The sequence below is a fragment of the Hoplias malabaricus genome, chromosome 5 (assembly GCF_029633855.1).
Source record: "Hoplias malabaricus isolate fHopMal1 chromosome 5, fHopMal1.hap1, whole genome shotgun sequence".
NCBI lineage: Eukaryota > Metazoa > Chordata > Actinopteri > Characiformes > Erythrinidae > Hoplias > Hoplias malabaricus.
The window spans coordinates 43146373-43166588 of NC_089804.1; the positions used below are offsets into that span (position 1 = coordinate 43146373).

The 20216-nt window shown below is 42.7% G+C and overlaps 1 protein-coding gene across 5 annotated transcripts in view; it reads right to left on the reverse strand.

The window, feature by feature from the left end:
* The window catches only part of atp2b4 (ATPase plasma membrane Ca2+ transporting 4), a 128272-nt gene that overhangs the window by 14654 nt on the left and 93402 nt on the right, over window positions 1–20216 (reverse strand). For all 5 annotated transcript variants that reach the window (XM_066670227.1, XM_066670222.1, XM_066670221.1 and 2 more), the window contains 11 exons: window positions 19527–19769; window positions 17339–17583; window positions 15763–15994; window positions 12731–12910; window positions 12258–12345; window positions 11368–11474; window positions 9961–10152; window positions 9373–9586; window positions 7138–7349; window positions 5648–5755; window positions 727–909 (listed from right to left, as the gene is read on the reverse strand). In XM_066670227.1, the coding sequence (XP_066526324.1) occupies window positions 727–909; window positions 5648–5755; window positions 7138–7349; window positions 9373–9586; window positions 9961–10152; window positions 11368–11474; window positions 12258–12345; window positions 12731–12910; window positions 15763–15994; window positions 17339–17583; window positions 19527–19769 (2004 nt within the window). The remainder of the gene's footprint in view (window positions 1–726; window positions 910–5647; window positions 5756–7137; window positions 7350–9372; window positions 9587–9960; window positions 10153–11367; window positions 11475–12257; window positions 12346–12730; window positions 12911–15762; window positions 15995–17338; window positions 17584–19526; window positions 19770–20216) is intronic.

Genomic DNA, 20216 nt, shown 5'->3' on the forward strand with positions numbered 1-20216 from the left:
CTCTATACTGGTCCAAACCCTTTAAAGGTTTGGCTTCTGATTGCCATCACAATCATAAGGGATGGAGGTCCCATGTGGTCCTGCAGTGTTCCCTAGCTATTAACAGCTTTCTATTTATAACTCTAAGCTACTGTCAATGAAAACACACACCACATGGACAACAGTTACTAGACACCTGCTCAACTAATGGTGTAATCAAGAGTATCAGTGGGGAGTTGGTCTCTATTCTACGCTTCAACAAATGCTTTACACTGAAAATGTGAAACATGGCTTTGAGGATATGATTGCACTCAAGCACAAACATTACTGAGGTCTGATCTGGATCATCAGTGCTGCTTTGAGCTCGTTCCAGAAGCAATGGTGCACCATCACTACAGAGAACGCCATTAAACAGTTCAGCTGCACAGCTCCACCTGCCTCATCATCATGTGTCTACAAACATTTCAGCACAGAGTGTATTTATTTAAAGCAGTTCATAAATCTGATGAAAACAGCACTTTCTCATGCACCACAAGGCGCACGGTCTGGACAAATCAGCCCACACCTGCCCATGACCTACAAGAAAAGTTGGAGTGAAGCAAATGAATTTATCACTGCCGTCGTCTTCTTCCTATTTCCTTCCAGCGGAGCTGGCCATCTGCCTGAGGGCTTGTGCTGGAAGAGAGAGTTGCAGCAGGAGCTCCAGAGAGAAGCCTGTGGGGGTTTCTCCAGGCGTGAGCGTCCTACCTGAGTCTGGATGCGGTTGAGGCCTCGGAACCACAGGATCTGGCCCCGGCGCAGCTCCATTTCAGCGTGGTCGATCTCGTCCACGTCCTCCGTCTGCTCCTCCTGCTGGATCTCCTCCTTCGTGATGCCATGGCCGGCCTCCTTCAGGAACTTGAGGCGGTGGGTGGGGACGGCGGAGATGAACTGAAAGGAAGGGGGGTTCGGTTGGGCGATCAGTCAGATAATGTATAAATAAGAGAAATAAATAGCATTTTGAATTAAAATAATATATTTATTAATTATACACCTATTTGTTTTACAGGCACATTTTAGTAAAACGACGTCTATTCAACTGAATTCCATTTGTGAATGGCTCTATTTGAAAAGATCCTGGTCCTGGTCCTGGTCACTTACACAGAAAAGCAGTAACAGGATGAGTTCTGTTTGAATAAAGAAGTACGCCCTGATGAACATGCAACAGTGAGGACACAACAGAAAAACACAAATGAGATCTTCATTGGTCAACACTGCACTGATTAGTCAAAGTGAAAGGAAAATTAAAACCATGAAATCCAATGACGACTGCTAGAAGCCAATCTCTACACGTCACTGCTGGAGCATGCGTCGTACATGTTCACGTAAATAAATCCAAGTCCTCATCAAAGGGCCAAACAGCACAGGTTTAAACGCTCACGGTGACAGAAGCTTGAAAACCGAACTGGGACAAACTCCCTTTAACTTTCTCACTTTAACTGCATATGTTCAACATCATTAAGGGAAGCTAATCATCATTAAAAGAGATTCCTACTGAGATTCGTATTCTTCTTTTTCGGGGCCTTACTCCTAATTGGTTTGTGCGTGAAACATCACAGGGCTGCGGCAAATTCAAAACCCCCTACGAGTTCTTAATGCGCGGCTCTCGCAAGTACACATCAAACCACGCGTACTTGAAGGGCACGTTAAGAACACGTTAGGTGGGGGCTCATGGGCACTGCTATTAGGTAAAAAGAAAAATAAGAAGTAAGAAGTGTTACAGAGCTTTATTAGAGAGATATTTATTAAATATCCACTAACACTCCGTTAGGGCGCGTCACTCCATATAAAGTCACGTTGGCAGCTGTGAAGGACACGTCTAATGAAGGGAGAGGGTATAAATACATGAGTACATTTTGGATGCCCTTGCCTTTATACAGAGGAGGAGGAGGCCACGCAATGACCCTTCTAGGGCCAAGGGAGCATTGCCCTTCGCTGTCATCATTTCTCTTGACCACACACATCCTGTAGTTTCTAAGGACACTGAGGAAAGGCTGTCTAAGCCTTGTGCTCCAAACCAAAAATAACACTGATTAAATAGAAAGTTGCTGCATTCTCCAGCTCATTAAACATGTTGTTCTTCCCTGGATAGATGTAGTTAAGCCTGCATCAATGCTCATTCGCTGTTTAGAGTTTTTGTTTTTTATCCCACCACTCAATAACAGCTTTGGAAGAATCCTGACAAGCCCTTCATGTGAAACCGAGGCAAAGGCTATAAGCAAAGGGAGTAAGACTGAATTAGACTGTGGGATACATTTAGTTTAGTTACCTACAATTCACGGAACAAGTGTAGAACAGAGACATCTTCATTTTAAACGCCAAGTGCACTTACTGCTAATGGAACTTCATTATTGAGTTAACACGCTAAACAAGAAAAGAAAGCTGTGCACAAGTAAGATAAAGTAAGTTACAGAATAAGTGTGTTACGGTTGCGTTAAAAAAAAAGTGCTTTGCATAGTTTACATGCCTTACATTTTCTTCACTGGGGCAAAATTAGCAAAAACCAACTGTGTTCCAAATGTGACGACTCCACTTGTGGCCACTAGTGCAATTTAAATACAGTGGAACCTCTACTAACGAACTTTCCAAGATACGAACCGGGCATTTGAATATTTTTTTTGCCTCCACCAACGAACCACGACTCTAGAAACGAACCCGAGCCTCCTCCGAGCCTGGCCTGGAAATGGCCACTGACCCTAATAGGCGAGTCTCCCAGCGCCCAGACTTGAGTGAGCTTTTAAGATTAGCACATTGTAGCTTTAGCAATTTAGCATTAGTGTAAATAGCAGACATCAAAATTCGTGCTAAGTTAAGCCGTATCTACGCTTCGTCTCCCCACATTCACCACCTACTCTCCGTTATTCCCCCCACCCCCCACCTCCCGTCATACAGCCAGTGCCTGTGTTACTCCTCCAGCCAGTCGTCACGTCTTCAAGGTAGCGATGTGTAACCACTTACTTTATTATTTACTTTTTATAATAGTTTATACAACTTTATTATTTCTGTTTCCACTGTATTTCTCTTTTATTTTTAGTAACGCTACATGAACTTTTTTACTAATTTGAGTGTGTTGTAAACACATATCAGTGCAAAAGGGTGACTTCGGGGTGGGGTCTGGAACACATTAATTGCTTTTCCATTATTTTAAATGGGGAAAATTGACTCGAGAAACGAACTTTTCCACTTACGAACCGGGTCACGGAACGGATCAATTTCGTAGGTAGAGGTTCCACTGTATTTCTGAATGATGGTGCCAAATTGGTTGGAGGACAATTTAAAAGAAAAAAAAAAAAAAAACTCAGACACACTGCACCTCATTGGCCAAACTGTGAAGTAAATGAACACGTGTGAAATGATCTTTCTCTTTAATTCTGACAGTTCTAGACCTGATTAAATGTCAGTTGTATGCCACTGTGTCTCAAATCCCTAAACAAATCCCCTTTTTTCAGGAAATCTCTTTTGTTCTGAATACAAAGCCCCATTTATGCCACAAAAGTCTATTCAAACATTACTTTAAACAGTACTGTAGTGCACTGGGAGCATGGTTCATGGTAAAATAAGGTGCAATTTATTCCATTCCTGAGTGTTCATTGAAACTGTACGCAGGGCAATGCGACCCGAATGAAGATTCTTGGGTCAAAGAAATTGGATTTTGAGAAACTCTGATTTGAGGTGACTTTGATTTAATCAGATGCCAATCAAACGAACAAACCAACAGAGCATCCCAGAATTCAACAGTCAACAGGACAGAAGAGGGGACTAAAAAAATAACAAGCAAACCTGACAGCTTTCTGCGGGCTGTGTGATGACACTGAAATAACAGAATATTTCTGGATATCTCTTCTGTGGGTGTCATTGCTGTTGATGCCAGTGGCAGCTTGACAAGTCAGAAACAACCTTTCATGTAGCCTCAGAAACGTACTGTTGTGCACCTTAGGATACATGTTAAAATGCACAGCGGTGGGACACAGGCATAGCATTTATGCACACACACTTCAGCTTGAGGTAAATGAGGGGCAGTGACGAGTGCATGATGCAACTTCCCTACACTGTGTAACGTTGCATAGTCTTTTGTGTTTTGTGCTGCTCTAGATTTTCCTGCTGAACTCATAAACACAGGGTTACAGCTCTCAGTGCTTATATTTATAAATGTCATCGCTGTCCAAAGAGAAACATACATCTCCAAAATAGTAACTTTACAGGATAAAAAAAACCTTCTTAACTTTCAGCAGAAGTCAATGTACAATATTTTGGAGCATTTCTATTGATCCATTCCTCATGACGTTTTCACACAGTGTGAAGGACCGCTGCTGTGTTCAAATGGTGTAGTTAACTAAAGATAAATCAAATATGAAGATCTTTTTGGACAAGGACAATATATTTTCACGTTTTGCCAATGACACTGTAATATTTTAAAATGCACTTTCTGTCTTACGATGTTTGATTTTCTGATTAATAAACTGTCTATTCATCATAGCATAAATCTTTGGTCTTAAAACACATACTCCAATCAGCCACAAGATTAAAACCATTTAAAAGTGACAGGGGCGCCTGTCAAGGCATGGCATATATTCGGCAGCAAGACAACGGTCAGCTCTTAAAGTTAACATGGTCAGAGCATGACCCACAGACAAAGGCAAAGACCTGACAAGGGCCAATGGACAATGTTACAACGGTCCTAATCAAGCATCTCCAAAACTGTAGGTCTTGTGGAGTGTTCTCAGTGTGCAGTGGTTAGTATGTATTAAAAGTGGTCCTAGGAAGGACGACCAGTCGAATGGGGACACGGTCAGGGGTGCCCAAGGCTCAATGATGAGCAAGAGAGACAAACGCGAGCCCCTCTGGTCAGATCCCACAGAAAAGCTGCTGCAGCACAAACTGCAATGCACCGTGTGCCCTGAGGACGTTCTATCATTTGTGCTACAGCAGCTCTTCTGCAGCTGAGGAGTCAAATGTTGCATTACAATGTATTGTGTAATGATGGGCTGTTCCACCCTCGTCTGAGAGAGAGAGAGAGAGAGAGAGAGAGGAGGTACAGTGGGAGTAACATGCTGTGTTTCAACTTTCCCCACGAGGTTGGGTAATTGTGGGCTATGGTCCTTTCATGTCTCATTATGGCTCTGAGCACAGTGTCTTCTCAGTGGATGTGAGGTTTTTGGTGGTGGCAACCGTTCCCAGGCAGTGCTCACTGCTCAGCAACCCTCACTGTCTCCCTCCTCCCTCCACTCTCCCTCCTACAAGTCTGAAATCACACACAGCTTCATCCACCCACCCCTTCTACCCCCGCCATCGGGTGTTAGGAGATGTTGAACATCACCCACGTCCGCCCGTTATGCCATGATGTTTTCATTATAGCATCACATACAGAGCAGTGTGGCGCTCTCCTTTCTCTCTCCCTCTCTTTTCTCTATTCTCCCTCTTTCTCTCACTATTCTTTCACACTTTGTCATCCACAGATGGGATCTTTCAACGCAAAAAACACCTACGAGTCTAGGCGTTGCTTGCAGCTTTATTCCAGCTAGTGGAGCTTTTTAGAATTCTGTTCGGAGGGAGAGATGAAAGAGCACGCCGCACAAAACAAAAGCATTCCTGCCTATTAAAGCACACACTGTGAGCCTTTTGCTGTTACCTGGCCCCAAAGCAGCTCCCCGACGCCAATGAAAACGCACCACAGCCACTGTTCCAGGGATAGAGCTGTGCATGAGAAAGGCTTCCCTCCAAACTGCACAATGATGATCTGAAATAAAAAAAAAAAATAAAAAAAAAAGCATATGAAATAGAACGCAATGACAAATGAGTCCAGTTCTGAGGATGAGCACAGTCATCCCTGCAGGTCCCTCACAGCCATCACACTTTCTGAACACTTAGTGTTACATGCAGCATCTTCTAAGAACCAGACAAAGCTCTGAATGCACGAATCATTTAAAGATTGCACTTTAAATCCAGAGGTGTCCGATTAGAATGGATATCTCTGAAGCACATGATAATTGAGCCTGTTGCATTCCAACTACAGCGGTTAGACAATGAAACTGAGACCCCTGTCATTGTAGTGTGGGAGGTTTCATGGCTAATTTGGAGCAGCCTGGTGGACAATCTTCATTAACTGCACACTGCACCAGTAAGACCATGTGCATCCAATGGTTCAAACATTGTGTCCTGAAGGCGGTGCCGTGTATCAGGACGACAATGCACCAATACACACAGCAAGACTGGTGAAAGATTAGTTTGATGAACATGAAAGTGAAGTTGAACATCTCCCATGGCCTGCACAGTCACCAGGTCTAAATATTATTGAGCCACTTTGGGGTGTTTTGGAGGAGCGAGTCAGGAAACGTTTTCCTCCACCAGCATCACGTAGAGACCTGGCCACTATCCTGCAAGAAGAATGGCTTCAAACCCCTCTGACCACTGTGCAGGACTTGTGTATGTCATTCCCAAGACGAACTGACGCTGTATCGGCTGCAAAAAGAGGCCCTACACTTTATTAATAAATTACTGTGGTCTAAAACCAGGCGTTTCACTTTCATTGTCCAACCCCTGTATCTACTAGCAATGAGGACAATCATTTCAGTACATGAAGGATTTGATTTTTACCTCGTAGCAACATTGGGTTGTTATAAAATTAGGAAGCAACAATCATTAGCAGAGTACCATCAGAACACTCTCTCAACTAACTGACAATGTACACTGAAGGCCTTCCAAAGTTAATAAAGACAGGTGTGCTGTGTTCTTGATCAAACAAGAGGAACGGAGGACTTTAATCTGTAGAAAAACGTTCCAAAAACATTAACTCGCAGTCACAACATTAGTCAAATAACACAGAGCCTCAGTTTTGACTGTGAATGTGAAACTACACAATTCATAACATACACTACACGTGTGGAACTGCTGCCTGCTTCAGACTCTTTAATTAAAGCTCAACTCAAATCCATTGTGAACAAACCTTCAACAGAGTTTAGCTCATATATGATCTGATTATATGAAAATAAAAATATATAGATACATATAAATTTTATACATATAAATATATACATATATACATATAAAATGAGCTTAAGATCATCAGTACCTCCCATCGGCATTTCAAATTGACTTTGAGATACTACTCAGGTGTCTCACCTGCAGGGCGAACGTTCCTAGGACCACGCTGCAGAAGATGGGGTTACGATAGACACCTTCAAACACATTCCTCTCGCCGTGAATTTTGCGAGCGTTGATCTCGTTGAAAAGCTGCATCATGACGAAGACGTTGAAGATGATGGTGTAGTGCTCGGAGGGGGGGGCATGGAGAGGAGAGTTGCGCCCGCTATCGATGGGAAAGAACTTCTCACCTGTTCAGAAGGAAGAACATTAAAGGGAATGCGACAAAGCAATATAAAGAGATACTGTAAGTCAAAAGTGAAGGATAAGAAAGTCCAAATGTCCTACAAGTGCAAATGTTTCACAACACCGTTTATAATTAGCAAAGTCCATGTGTACACAGTTCTGTTCTGTGCACATAGCTTGTATAATCTCAACAGAAATGAATCAGCATGAAATGACATGGTAGCATCTGCTACCTGCGTGAGACTAAAACGTGAGACTGAACTGGAGGTGATTCTGAGGTTCTGGGACGTACATCAGTACCCGCTCTTACTAATGCTCTCGTGGTTGAATACAATCACAGCCTTACAGCCATGTTTCAGCATCTATAAGCCTTCCTAGAAGAGTACATGATGTTACTGTGTCAAAGGAACCCGTTCTTATCTTTCACTTTTGACACGGATCATTACAACGTTCTTTTAGTTTTAATGGAGACGAACACTTCTAGGCAGAAAATTACCCTCACATTGCAGTGTTTTTAGATAAAGATGATGTAAAATATATTCAAATATTAGTCTACTGAAGGCTATAAATGCTTGCAACACTGTAAACGCATGGTTCCATGACTGACAACTAAACATAAGAGCGGTAAGATATCGGTGCATCCTGCATAGCGACTCCATTATCCTTTGGCGTAATGCCACAGAGCAAGATGATGTTATCGGTAATTCGATGAGCTTACCCAACTCTAAGCTTGAGCTACTCTAGACCTTTTTGATGCGCTGGCAGCAGTGTTTACAGTGTGGGAACATTGGCAGCAGCCTCTCTCAAGAGCTCTACTGATAGCAAAACAGCCCGGTGCTTTGAGAGGAACGTGGTATCGTATCACACTGTGAGGTCAGTCGTGTCAACAGACTAGTCTCAAAAAGGAATTCATTGCTTTGATGGTTGAGTGTGTATTTTCTTCAACTCTTGAATTAACTCTTCACAACAGGAGAAGGACTACACAATGTCAGCTTTGTGAAAGCACAATTTCCTTGGATAAAGAAACGGATATCATTGTAGTCACGTGTAATCACAGTTGTGACTCTGGCAAAATATCTCACAATAAGAATTATTATCAAATGTATTTAATTGACAGGAAATGAAGACTTAAATCTGACTGTGTTAAGTCTTCTCTAACGGACTTGCTTATGTATTGTTCAATCACGTGTTATTGTCCCCTAGAAACGTCAAGACGGGTACAGGTTCCCTGAATATTTTGATCACACGGACTGTACAGGGTGAAAGAACTAAACCCCTTGCAGCCGCCACACGCTGCATTTAAAGTTGGGGATTAGACACTTGTAAATGTTCTTAAGCGAATGTGTTGATCCATCTTTACTCAAAGGAGTAAGTCTTTCATTGAAGCTGGTTTGACTCTCAGAGGAATCACCTGTTGAGGATGTTTCACAAAGAGGTTTGGAAAGTAATTCAGACGTCAATTTCAGAATGTGAGCGTTTTTACCCAAAGAATGCTGTTGTTATCTGTTTAAAAATGTCAAATCACACAAATATCCGACACCAAATAAATACTGGATCTTTACTGTGTTACTCCTTTAAAGTGAAATTAAATGAATTGTGAAATGCAGTATGCAATTATTTAAATTGTACAATGTACAATGAAATGTGTCTTCTGCATTTAACCCATCCATGGCAGTGAACACACACACACACAGTAAGGTGCCTTTCTCAAGTGCATTTCAGCCATGGACTGAAGGAGGAGCAGCGCTGTTCCTTCACGCCCATCACTCCCAATTCTACAGACTTTCGTGTCAAATCAAAAGCACCCTTCCAGTCCGAATCCTGCTTCTCTAATAATTAGCTGCCCCTGTGGCCTTAAAATGGTTAATTCTATCCCTACTGTAACATTCTTAATTATAATATTAATAAGCTGTGTCCTAGCACCCCACAAAAATAAAATAAATCCCTACACATTAAAGCACTGAATTACAACTGTCCTTTCCATCCCAACACTCACTCATTTCAATATCAACAGAGGTGAAGCCTTACCAGCAAACAGCAAGGTAAATGTGACCACTAGCTGATAGACCGCATGGCCCAAAATGTTCTTCATCATGGTTCTGGAGATAAGGGGCTTGTCTCGTCCGTAGGGTTTACGCAAGAGCAAAGACTCGGTGGGCGGCTCGGTGGCCAGAGCCAGGGAAGCCAGTGTGTCCATAATCAGATTCACCCAGAGCATCTGCACTGCTTTTAGAGGAGAGTCCTGCAAAACAGACATCAAAATGGAGTTTCCTGGTTCACTCATTAACAAGCCGGACTCTGCGAATCAGAGGATAGAGAAGCCAGTCTGACTGTGAGCCAATTCCGTTGCTCCAGTGCCTTCATTAATTTAACCGGGTTACGGTAAGCAGGGAGACAATGCCTCTGACATTCATTAACATCAAATTATCAAAGCTATGGGGACACGGCGTGGTTGGGACAAAAATGGATTTTTCTCCTCTTTTAGACAGTGAGCCACTTATTCATCGTCCGCTAATTACCCCAAAAGGGTCAATTAAGGGCCATAAGAGTGAGCCATGTGTCATGGCCAAGCTACTAATGCAGTCTGAGCCATGTCTGAGTCAGTGTCAGATGTACCTGTGTGATGCAGGCTCCAGTGAAAGCGACGATGACGGCCACCACGTTGACGGTGAGCTGAAACTGCAGAAACTTGGAGATGCTGTCGTACACATTACGCCCCCACATCACAGCTTTCACTATGCTGGTGAAGTTGTCGTCAGTCAGAATGATGTCAGAGGCTTCCTTAGCCACATCTGTCCCAGCTATACCCTGTCGGAGGAAATGGAAGCAGAGCTGGATATCATTACACCGTCACTGCTGTTTTATTTTCCCTTTCCTGGTATTGACAGATAACACAAATGCAGCTAAATGTATTTGTCTGGTTATGAACACGATGCTTACTGTATAAAGATCCCCAAAGGGACCTTTGGAAGCTTATTCCTTCGTCCCATAACGTAACAATTTAGCACTCTTAAAAACCCAAGAGCCACAAAAAAGGGTCTTAACAGAAATCCCATAAAAGGCAACGCTAGGCTTGGTGTGTAATTGTGCCTCGTCTGGCTTAGGACACAACAAACACAGCAACAAAATGCTATAATGGCAAAATAATGCTTGAGTAAAAAGGCTCCCTTTCATTTAAAAAACAAAGACTTAATTGTGCTCTTAGCCACAACGTCTCTTCTTCCTTAGCAATTTATTGCACATAATGAGGATTCATTCAATAAAAGGAATGCATCAACAAGGTCAGACAATTGTTGCCTTTCTCCATCTAACCTCCAGCCCTTTTATCCACCGTTATCATAATTGCAGAGGACTGTGTTGTTGATACAGGCCCCTCGCTCCTCACGCACGGTTATTTTAATTTATCTTTTTTTTAAATCAGATGGCAAACATCTTGCTGGGAAATGCCAATGTCATTAACTTTCACCAGGATAAACACTGGCTTTTGTGGGTTCTAATTTATTCCGGTGGCGTCTTGAAAGCTGTGGGGTCGTCCCTGTGCTGAAAGCAGGAGTTCGGGCAGCGGACAATCGCCCACTGCTCGGAGAAAGAGCCGCCGGCGCCGCGTTCTGAAAGGACCCGGGGTATTGTGGCTCAGCGCGGAGCTGCAGATATTGGGACGGAGATTAAAACCGAAGCCACACAGGGCTGGCCAACCACTGAGAGCAACCAACACCCTCTGCCAAACCCGGATCTCATTAAATAAGCCTCGGAGTGGCTCCAATATAGCAACTGTCAACTGTGATGAATAGATTTACTACAACAAAGTAGCTATTGATCGATTATTTAATTACAGAATAAGCACTCCAAATGAACTCAAAATCACATCACACCATTCACAGTGGCAGGTTTTGGAAAAATCAACCTTGGGCAGGCGCTATGCAAAATACAATTTGTATTCATTTAAAAAAAAAAAGCCCAAAACAATAAGAAAAAGAGATTGTTTAAAAGAGGGGAAAGTAGTGGGAAGACGGCAGGTGTCACCATAGCGAAGCCGACGTCAGCCTTTTTCAGGGCAGGGCCATCGTTGGTTCCGTCTCCCGTCACTGCCACCACCTGTCTGGTCTCTCCCACTGTGCTGTCAATGATGCCTGAAAAGAGACAACAGCCTCATCACAGCCCCAGGGTGCACTAAATGGGCTACGAGATTTTAGGCCAAATGGATGCAGTACATGGATGAGCAGATTATATGTTCAAGGACATGAAAGAAATAAAGCACTTATCAATCCCCTGGGGTCACTGTCTGTGCTGTGAGGTGGATGTGGGTGTAGGGTTTGACAATTGTGTTGGTTGACATTTAATCACTAGTTTTATCAGATGTTAATGCAGAACTAGTCATAATTCATTACTGGGAGACCACCTGCTAAATGCTGACCCTGTATTTACCAATCACTGGCCACTTTATAGAGTTCTGACCATCGTACTTTGTCAGTACAACACTGGAATGACAGCTTTGTGGGGACGTGGCAGTGTGTGTAGAGTGCTGGTACAAACATTAAATTCCACAGTGTTCACGGTTTAGATTTTTCTGTGGATGACCCTGAGAGCATTAGATATATCTACACACTACTCTCTTAGCAGTGTCTAAGGCTTCTCAGTCTCAGTTTTGAAGTAGGTTTGGTTGAGATCGTAAATCACTGCATAAGTGTTCTGCTTTGGCTTGGTGTGTGTATTTAACAGCTGTAATAGCTTTCTATGACCACACAATGCACACAACACTAGCCTTTATTCCACTACATGTTGTTGTTAGGGTTAATAGTAAAATGTGATACTATCAATGCTCCCTGAATTACAAATTAAACTGTCCATCACAATTAGCTTTATGTATGTATTCAACTACAAGGGAATTGTGAGTTGTTGTTTTATTTGTTTACCTTTTACCAGTGTGTGTTTGTCTGTTGGAGAAGAACGGGCCAGGACACGCAGTTTGGGCCAAACCTTATCAAGACGCTCTTGCTCCACCTGGGTGTCAGAAGGACGTGTGAAAGGATCAGTTTACAGGGGTTAAGGCTAGTGCTGGACTTCATATTTCTTTCAATGATTAATCTCCATTCAGAAAACATTGAATGTAGTCCAGGGCTAGGCTTAAAATACAGTGTGAACAGCTGACCCTTAGAAAACAACAAGTTCTACTGCAGCATCCAATTAATAAAAGCTTTGTGACACAAAAGACTCTTTCTTTCTCCAAAAGATACTTTCAGAAAACTAAAAAAGAAGACTGAATTTACACACCCCCCCTGACCAAGGATCTCTGGAACACTTTAAAAAACATTAGCTCAACATCAACAATCCCTGGAGTCTATCACTGTTTCCAGCTCAGTGGTGGGACTTTGTTATGCTCTCTCACCTCTCCTTTGTCGTTGCGGATTTGCTGGTTGAACTCTTTGCCCTCCAGGCAGAGGAAGTCTTCTCCAGGCAACAGGATGCCACACTTGGTAGCGATGGCTCGTGCGGTGTTAATGTTGTCGCCAGTAACCATGCGCACAGTGATGCCTGCCCTCTGACACTTAGCAATAGCCTCGGGAACCTAGCGAAGAAGTTGGATCAAATCAGTTCACGCCCAACCGCCAAAACGCAGTGCTGAAAAACTAGGAATGAGTGATTAAACTTTTAGCACCAGAGTTGATGCACTGACTGATCTGTGATGGATTAAAAATAAATGCGTGGATCCATTTCCACAAGCTGTGTATCATAGCAACAATGAGCCCGGGCATGTAGGAGCAAGAAATAGCAGTTACACAAAGCGATTTGTCTCCACAGCAGCGTTCAGACCTCTAAATGGACAGCTGTGAGCTTGGAAAGTTGATCGCAACTTTTAATCATCTCATCTCTCCACTGTAAGTTGATATAATGGCTGAGGAAGACTATTAACCTACGCTTAGGAGCAGTGGGACTCCAGAGTAGCTGACTGGTCGCAGATCAGTGATTTCTCATGCAGCTCTAGCTCAGGGTGTCAACATTGGTCTCAGATCTGGGCCTTCTTCTGCAGCTCTAGCTCAGGGTGAAAACACTGTTTTCAGATCAGAGTTTGATCCTGCAGTTCTAGCTCAGGGTGTGTTCTTGGGCACCAGCGGTCTGGAATCAGCATGTGTCCAGGGTATTTTAGTCTCTCCACAGGATGCCAGGCCAGTCTGCATTGCTCACTCAGCCATAGGGCTACCGACACATGGAGAGGCCAAAGGGTGTCATGTGTCGCGCTGGGGTGTGTGAGAGAGAGTGTGTGTGTGTGTGTAGGCTGCAGTTCTGTGTAATTATCCACACTCTTGTGATGATTCACACTATACCCCTCATTAGAACCAATAAGCTCATTTATTTATAGATGATTAAAAAGCTCCCAGCATTCTCACAGACAGAGATGTCTCAGTGATGTCACATGTGTCCTCCTAAAGCGATCAATGTCAGCAAAGGACTCGCTACACTCTATTAGCCCAGGAGTGCTGCAATCAATGGCTGGACCATTTCCTTTCCGTTTAAAGGAGCCTTATTCTACGTTTTTTTTTGCCAAGTGAATTTTCAGAGTTTATTTTTATGCGTCCTCAGTCCAACCCTCTTTCTCCACTAAAGTTAAAGGGCTAATATGCTTCTTTTCTGCTGTATAACCCCCACTTAAAAAACACAATCTCATATCATCGCTCTCCACAGAAAAACAATGTATCGCCATTTTTATTTTTAATTTACTCACTGATAAAACACTTTAGTTATTTATTTATTTATTTTAACACTGACTTCCACTGAATGTTAAGACGTTTTTTTATTACTTCTCCTTTGAGGTAATATTTAAGAGATGCATGGTTTTCTTTGGACAGCGACTGTATACAGAAAGTCAAAATGAATCTTTAATTAAACATGCTTTGTTACATTCATCACAATGGAACAGGAAACGCCGCTTATCACAACACGGGCCCAGCCAGAGATTCTACTGCGTCTCATAGGCCTGTGTGCATGTCCCTGCCGAGAGTTGGTTTGGCCTGAATGTGTGGACACATTGTCATTCCTGGGGGTAACCTGAAATGCCCCGGCCTCATTACCCCCCACACCTGCCACTGTAGAGCTACACATGCCAAAACACTTGAGAGGGACTGACAAATAAAATTCGACTCTGATGAGCATACCCATCAGAAGTCTTATGAAAGCCACCTTTCATGTAAGCAGTCTGCCACCTCCATGGGAATTGATTCAGTGTGTCCCTGTGGCAATGAGGCTATTCTAGTCGTCCTTTCATCTGCTGCTTGACATTCTGAAACTAAATGACTATCCACACGCTCATCACATGATCACAGCTAGCAGCTGGCCAATGGACACCGCTACATGTGAAATGATTGGACGCAGTGGGGGTTTATTCACTGGCGATGGTCTGACTGACAGCTGTAAGTGATGCTAGTTAAGTCTGATGGAGGACAGGGTGATGGAGCAGTAAGAATCTTTTCTCTCAGGACCATTGCCAAGCCACAATCAGTCCACAATTACACCTCCATTATGGGCAGTTAGTGGCAGACAAAGGCTGTGCTCAGTGGAGCAGCGCTAGTGTAATGATGGTGAAGATGCTTCTTTGAAGAACAAGCTCAGCTGGGATGCCTTTTTAGAGATGCTCCAGTGGTTTGGAGGTAAAGCAGTTCACTGAAGGTAAATGAACAACAAGTTACCACAAGGTCAGATCTTGTCCCTGGAACCTCATATACATCCTGAGAATGACTAGTGTTCCCCGACTACAATCCAGGAAGCCCACCTTCACTTTATGACCAGAGACAAATTAGGGATTTCAGGAGTGCGATGTAGCTGTATACAGCTGGACAGCAATATACACTCATTCATTCATTCATTCATTATCTGTAAGCCCTTATCCAGTTCAGGGTCGCGGTGGGTCCGGAGCCTACCCAGAATCACTGTTTCAGTTCCTTGTTGGTGAAAAAGCACTAATGGAGGACATCACTGCTCGCTGAATGTCCAAAATCATGGCAGTTGGGTCACTCCACACACGTCGGACCGTCAGTCGACCACCACGCTCCCCGGGGCCCTATGATGTGACCCCCTCTCAAACTTTTCCAACTGCTTGAACTGCTTTTGAATTGTTCTCCATGGCATACTTTACTTGCAAAGGATGCTACCAACACAACATCCAGAATGGACATTATATAGTCAGCCAGGTCCAGCAATTAGGCCCACCCCTGCTTACCTCACATGTGCAACTGCTTGTGAAACGATGTCAGACCTACTCACCAAGCCTCATTCCTCTTGGTTGATTCCTTCTAGGCTCAGCTACTTTTGTTCGATAATGAGTGAAGTCACAACACACAACGTGTCCCATAATTACAAAGGACTAGAAGCAAGGAGTAAGAGATGGCTATTTTCAGTAGAACATAATGTCAAAGATGTCCTCACCTCTGGACGAACAGGATCTTCAATGCCCACCACACAGATGCAGGTCAGGTCAGTGAGGATTTCGGCCTCATTGTCCCAGTTCGGTTCCTCGCCAGTGAAATCCCTCTTGGCTACGCAGATGGTCCTCAGGCCATCACAGGCCATGGGCTCGATCACTTTACGCACCATTTCGTCACGATCCTTAGGCTTAAAGACACGAGGCTGGCCCGAAGCATCCAAAATATGAGAACACCTGACGATAAAGCAGAGGTTTAATATTACACCCCATTAAGTGCTAAAAATAAAAGCTCAAAACAAACAGCGGCCGCTATCCAGCCCTAGACTTAGAGAGAACCACAGGAGAGGCAGATAGCAAATTATACAAAATCAATACTGCAGGGGTAAATACGTACTACCAGAGACAGCAGAGGAAAAAAAACAGAGTAGCTACATTTCCAAGTAGCTTTTTGTGAAAAGCATTTGAATATTTCCAAAGGTTTGTCAATGCAAACTATGGGAATGCTTTATTTTAGGAATGCTGACAAACTGCTTGAACGTCATGAGGATATGGATTGTAGAAAAGTGAAATAACATGAAAGGAAATCCATAGTTGAAAAGTTTTTGATGTCGTTGGATCAAAGAGAGATTCTTCAAAAGCGTCATATAACAAACACAAATAGCCTTGTGAAGAGGTGTTCTGGGACTAAAGAGACCAGAGCATTATTAATTTTACTCGTGATTAATGACACAAATCTCTTTGGGCCGTAAGATTTTGACAGAGGTGCAACAGCACTCAAAAGTTTGGGCAAAAAAAATAATCATCATACATTTAGGGATCTGGAGCATGGAAACGTACAAACTACGAATCAAGACTAGTTTTCATTGGGAAAAGAGGCGGTCTGGTTTTTCTCTGCGTCCGGCATCAAGTACAAAGACTTAAGAACTGTACTGCCTTCTATTCTAAGACTCTCCAATCATGTGAGACAGCAGAAATGAGGTCAAACTGTGTAAAACTCAGAATTCAGAATTAGAGCGGAGAATTCAGAATACTGATTAAATACAATGAAATACTGATAAAAACGAGAACGAAGAAAATGGAGAACCAAGCCAAATGCTTAATTACATGAGCTTCCACTCCTCACCCCTGGGTACGAGTGAATGGGTAAAACAGGGGCGCATTGCCGTTTAAAGGAACAGGTTCTAAACCAGTGATTCTGACAGCCTGATTCTTGTGGTATTTTAACCAATGCATGTCACGCTAGAACTCTTAACTCATGACAAAGGGGTATATGAATATGAAAGTGAGACACAAACAGGTGCAAGTTAATCAGAAATTCAGTTTGTGTGCCTTTTTTACTTCATTTTCCCAAACTATAAAAGGCTATAACTACACTTCCAAGTTCACACATTGATTTAAGAGGCAGAGCAGCAAAATTCTCATAACCCACTTTTTATAATTGATCTTGAATCATTGTATAATCAAAAGCTGTTGAGTCATAAATCACATATACAGTGTGTTTGGTCTTAATCCAAGGTCCAGTGGAAAGATCATGAAGGAAATATAGAAGACAGGAGGAGAAAAGTGCAGTTGTCATACTTGCGAAGGATGATCTCTGAAGCTCCCTTGCTGTACATACGGAACCCTGAGCCATCTGCGTTCTTCAGCACTGTGCTCATGCTCTTGCGTGATGAGTTGAAGGTGTAGACCTTGTAGAGTTTCTCCTCTGGAACCTCATCTCTAATGGGCTGGTAGTCTCTCTTCAGTTCCAGAACCAGACCGAGGAGAGCACATTCAGTCTTGTTTCCCACATGCCTTGGTAGACCACCTTCCTTCTCTGGGGACTGAGCAGAATTCAGATCCACAGGTCAGGTAACGGACAAAAATAATGGAATAAAAAAAAAAAAAAAAAAGAAAGAATGAAGGACACTAATGAAGTCAGTTCCACTAATGACAACATTCCCATCATAAATACCTCCCAGAGATAAACAGCTATGAATGTTACCTGTTGCATAAAGAAACTCTATTATGAGTCTGGCTAAGAGTCAAGGGCACGGAGTTTCATCTCTTATGGTATTGATGAATTGAGGGAGTCAGATAGTTACGTGGCTCATCACTACACTTGTATTAAGTCATTAAAGAGCTTAAGACTGAGGAGTGGGATGAAAGTGGGCTTTCAATAAGGCGTTTACTCAAGTGTCTTGCTCAAGGGTATAGCGCCCATTAGGATGTTAAAATTTGACCTATCGATGTCTGCCTCGAACACTTCACCACCTGCGCCTCTCAGAGGGTCACCCATAAACTGGGTACTGAATTTTTTATAGCTCTCTACCAGAGGAGAAGAGCAAATGTAAATTGCACAACTGTAAATCATCACCGGAGAATTCGTACATAAAAGTAAAAGTCACCGCCAAGAGTTCATGGAACCAAAAAGCTTTGGAACTAAACTTTGAGGATGTACAGCACTGGGCAAAAATCCAGGCTTCATTTAATGTCCAGTCACAACAGCAATTAGGCTAAGTCCCATTTGATCTGATTCTGACTCTGGGGTAAAATACACTCAAAACAATAAAGTTGCTACGAAGGGTTATTTGAGCAATGATGTAGAAGAACCACTTTTGGAGCCATGTTTCTTTAGGAGACGTGTGAGTGTAAAAAACCTTTTAAAAAAAAACCTTCACTCTGTCTTAAGATACTTTAACAATTTAAATGTTATTAGCAAAAGTGGAGCCAAAGTGGTTCTTCTATGACATCACGCAAAGAAACCTTTGTAGCATTGTTATTTTTAACAGCGTCCCAAAAAACATTTGTGAAAACAAAATTAAACAACAGGGTTTTGTGGGTTGGCCTTCGACGGCTTCCACTCTTTACTGGAAAATCAGTTTTGCAAAGAAGTCTGTACAGCCTTTTCCACACCTTCCACATCCTAGAGCATTGCTGTATTCGCTGATTCTCACCCTCAACGTAATTCTAAACACACCCAGTGTATGGAGATCCATGCTTTGGAATGGCTACTACATTTAAATCATGAGAATACCAACACATTTTTTTGATTTACGACTTTTTTATATAATTTTTTTCTTTATCTCTTGGCAGCCGAGCATCCTTTCAAATCCCTAGTGTTGAGCTTTTACTTACAGTGAAGGCCAGAAACACCTGTGGATGTCTATTATATGTGAAGCAAAAGCTGAGCTTGATTTTCTCCTGTTTCTCAATAATGAAATAATTAAATATATTTTTGGCAGTGTTTTCACCAGTCTGCTCACTGGACACCGGTCTAATAGTTTTACAAAGCCCAGTGCTAGTAAATGTGGAAAAAAACAAAGCGTGTCTGTCCGATATGTTAGGCTTTCTCTTTCTCACAGCAGAGAAAAGGCATCTGGAGGTGTTTAGACTTCAAAGGGACCTCCAAATGTTAAAAAGCATGAACCAGGATGAGGACATTGCTCTATTCCTGCTCCATAGGTTGGTAATACTTATTTGGCTAACTGCATGAAAGGAAACACAGACCAAAATCAAGCAACTCCAGTTACAAATGAGTTTGTGGTAATTCAAAGAGTGAATATAATCTTTAGACGAGTAAAACTTCAGACACATACAAAGCAGCCATTTTATTTTCCTCAAACATATTGTTCAACAGTGAGAGAGAGCAGCAGTTCCCCAGAATTTTTAATGTTGCTTTTAATATCTGAAATTCGCACAGTACTATAAGATGGAAACATCTGAAAACGTCCAAATCAATGCTTTTTGTAAGAAGAGAGTTTAGCATATTCAACAGTCAGCTTACCAGGATCTTGGTGGTATACGCTGAATTGATGGAGATGCTGTTGACCATGAGCTCCAGAGTCTCAGGCTTGATTGCCTCAGGTTCCGGTACGGTCTTGTAGTGTGTGTCACCGATGTAGGCCTGCACCACTGTCATACGGTTCATGGTGAGTGTGCCTGTCTTGTCAGAACAGATGGCAGTGGCGTTGCCCATGGTCTCGCAGGCATCCAGGTGTCTTACCAGGTTGTTGTCTTTCATCATTTTCTGTTGAGGAAAAACCTTGTTGAGGAAAAACCTTGACCTAGTTTAGCAGAGCAATGGCCCTCGGCAGCAGGTTAATTCCACTATTAAGTGAAACAGCTGGGTCTTTTTAGCCATAAAGCCCTTCCGCTCAAACAAGGAAACTGAAGAAATGCAGTGGACTGGGTTTACACCACAGGCAGAGAGCTCATTAGAGAGAAGATTTACTGCATTTTCACAGTGTATGCAATATCTGAGATGAAAAAAGCCATCAAATGGGATACACGCTTAAACAGACCACTGTGAGAAGACTGCTTTCATTTTTAACGGTCATGTGCTGGACGTGTTTGGAATGTTGTGAAGCATTGAGCTAATTATTGTTTATTATTAAGGTTGGGGACGGGCAAAGGGCTGGAAATGATTAAGCCAATACCATGACAGCACTTTGTACAAGGAGGGTGTTCCTAATCC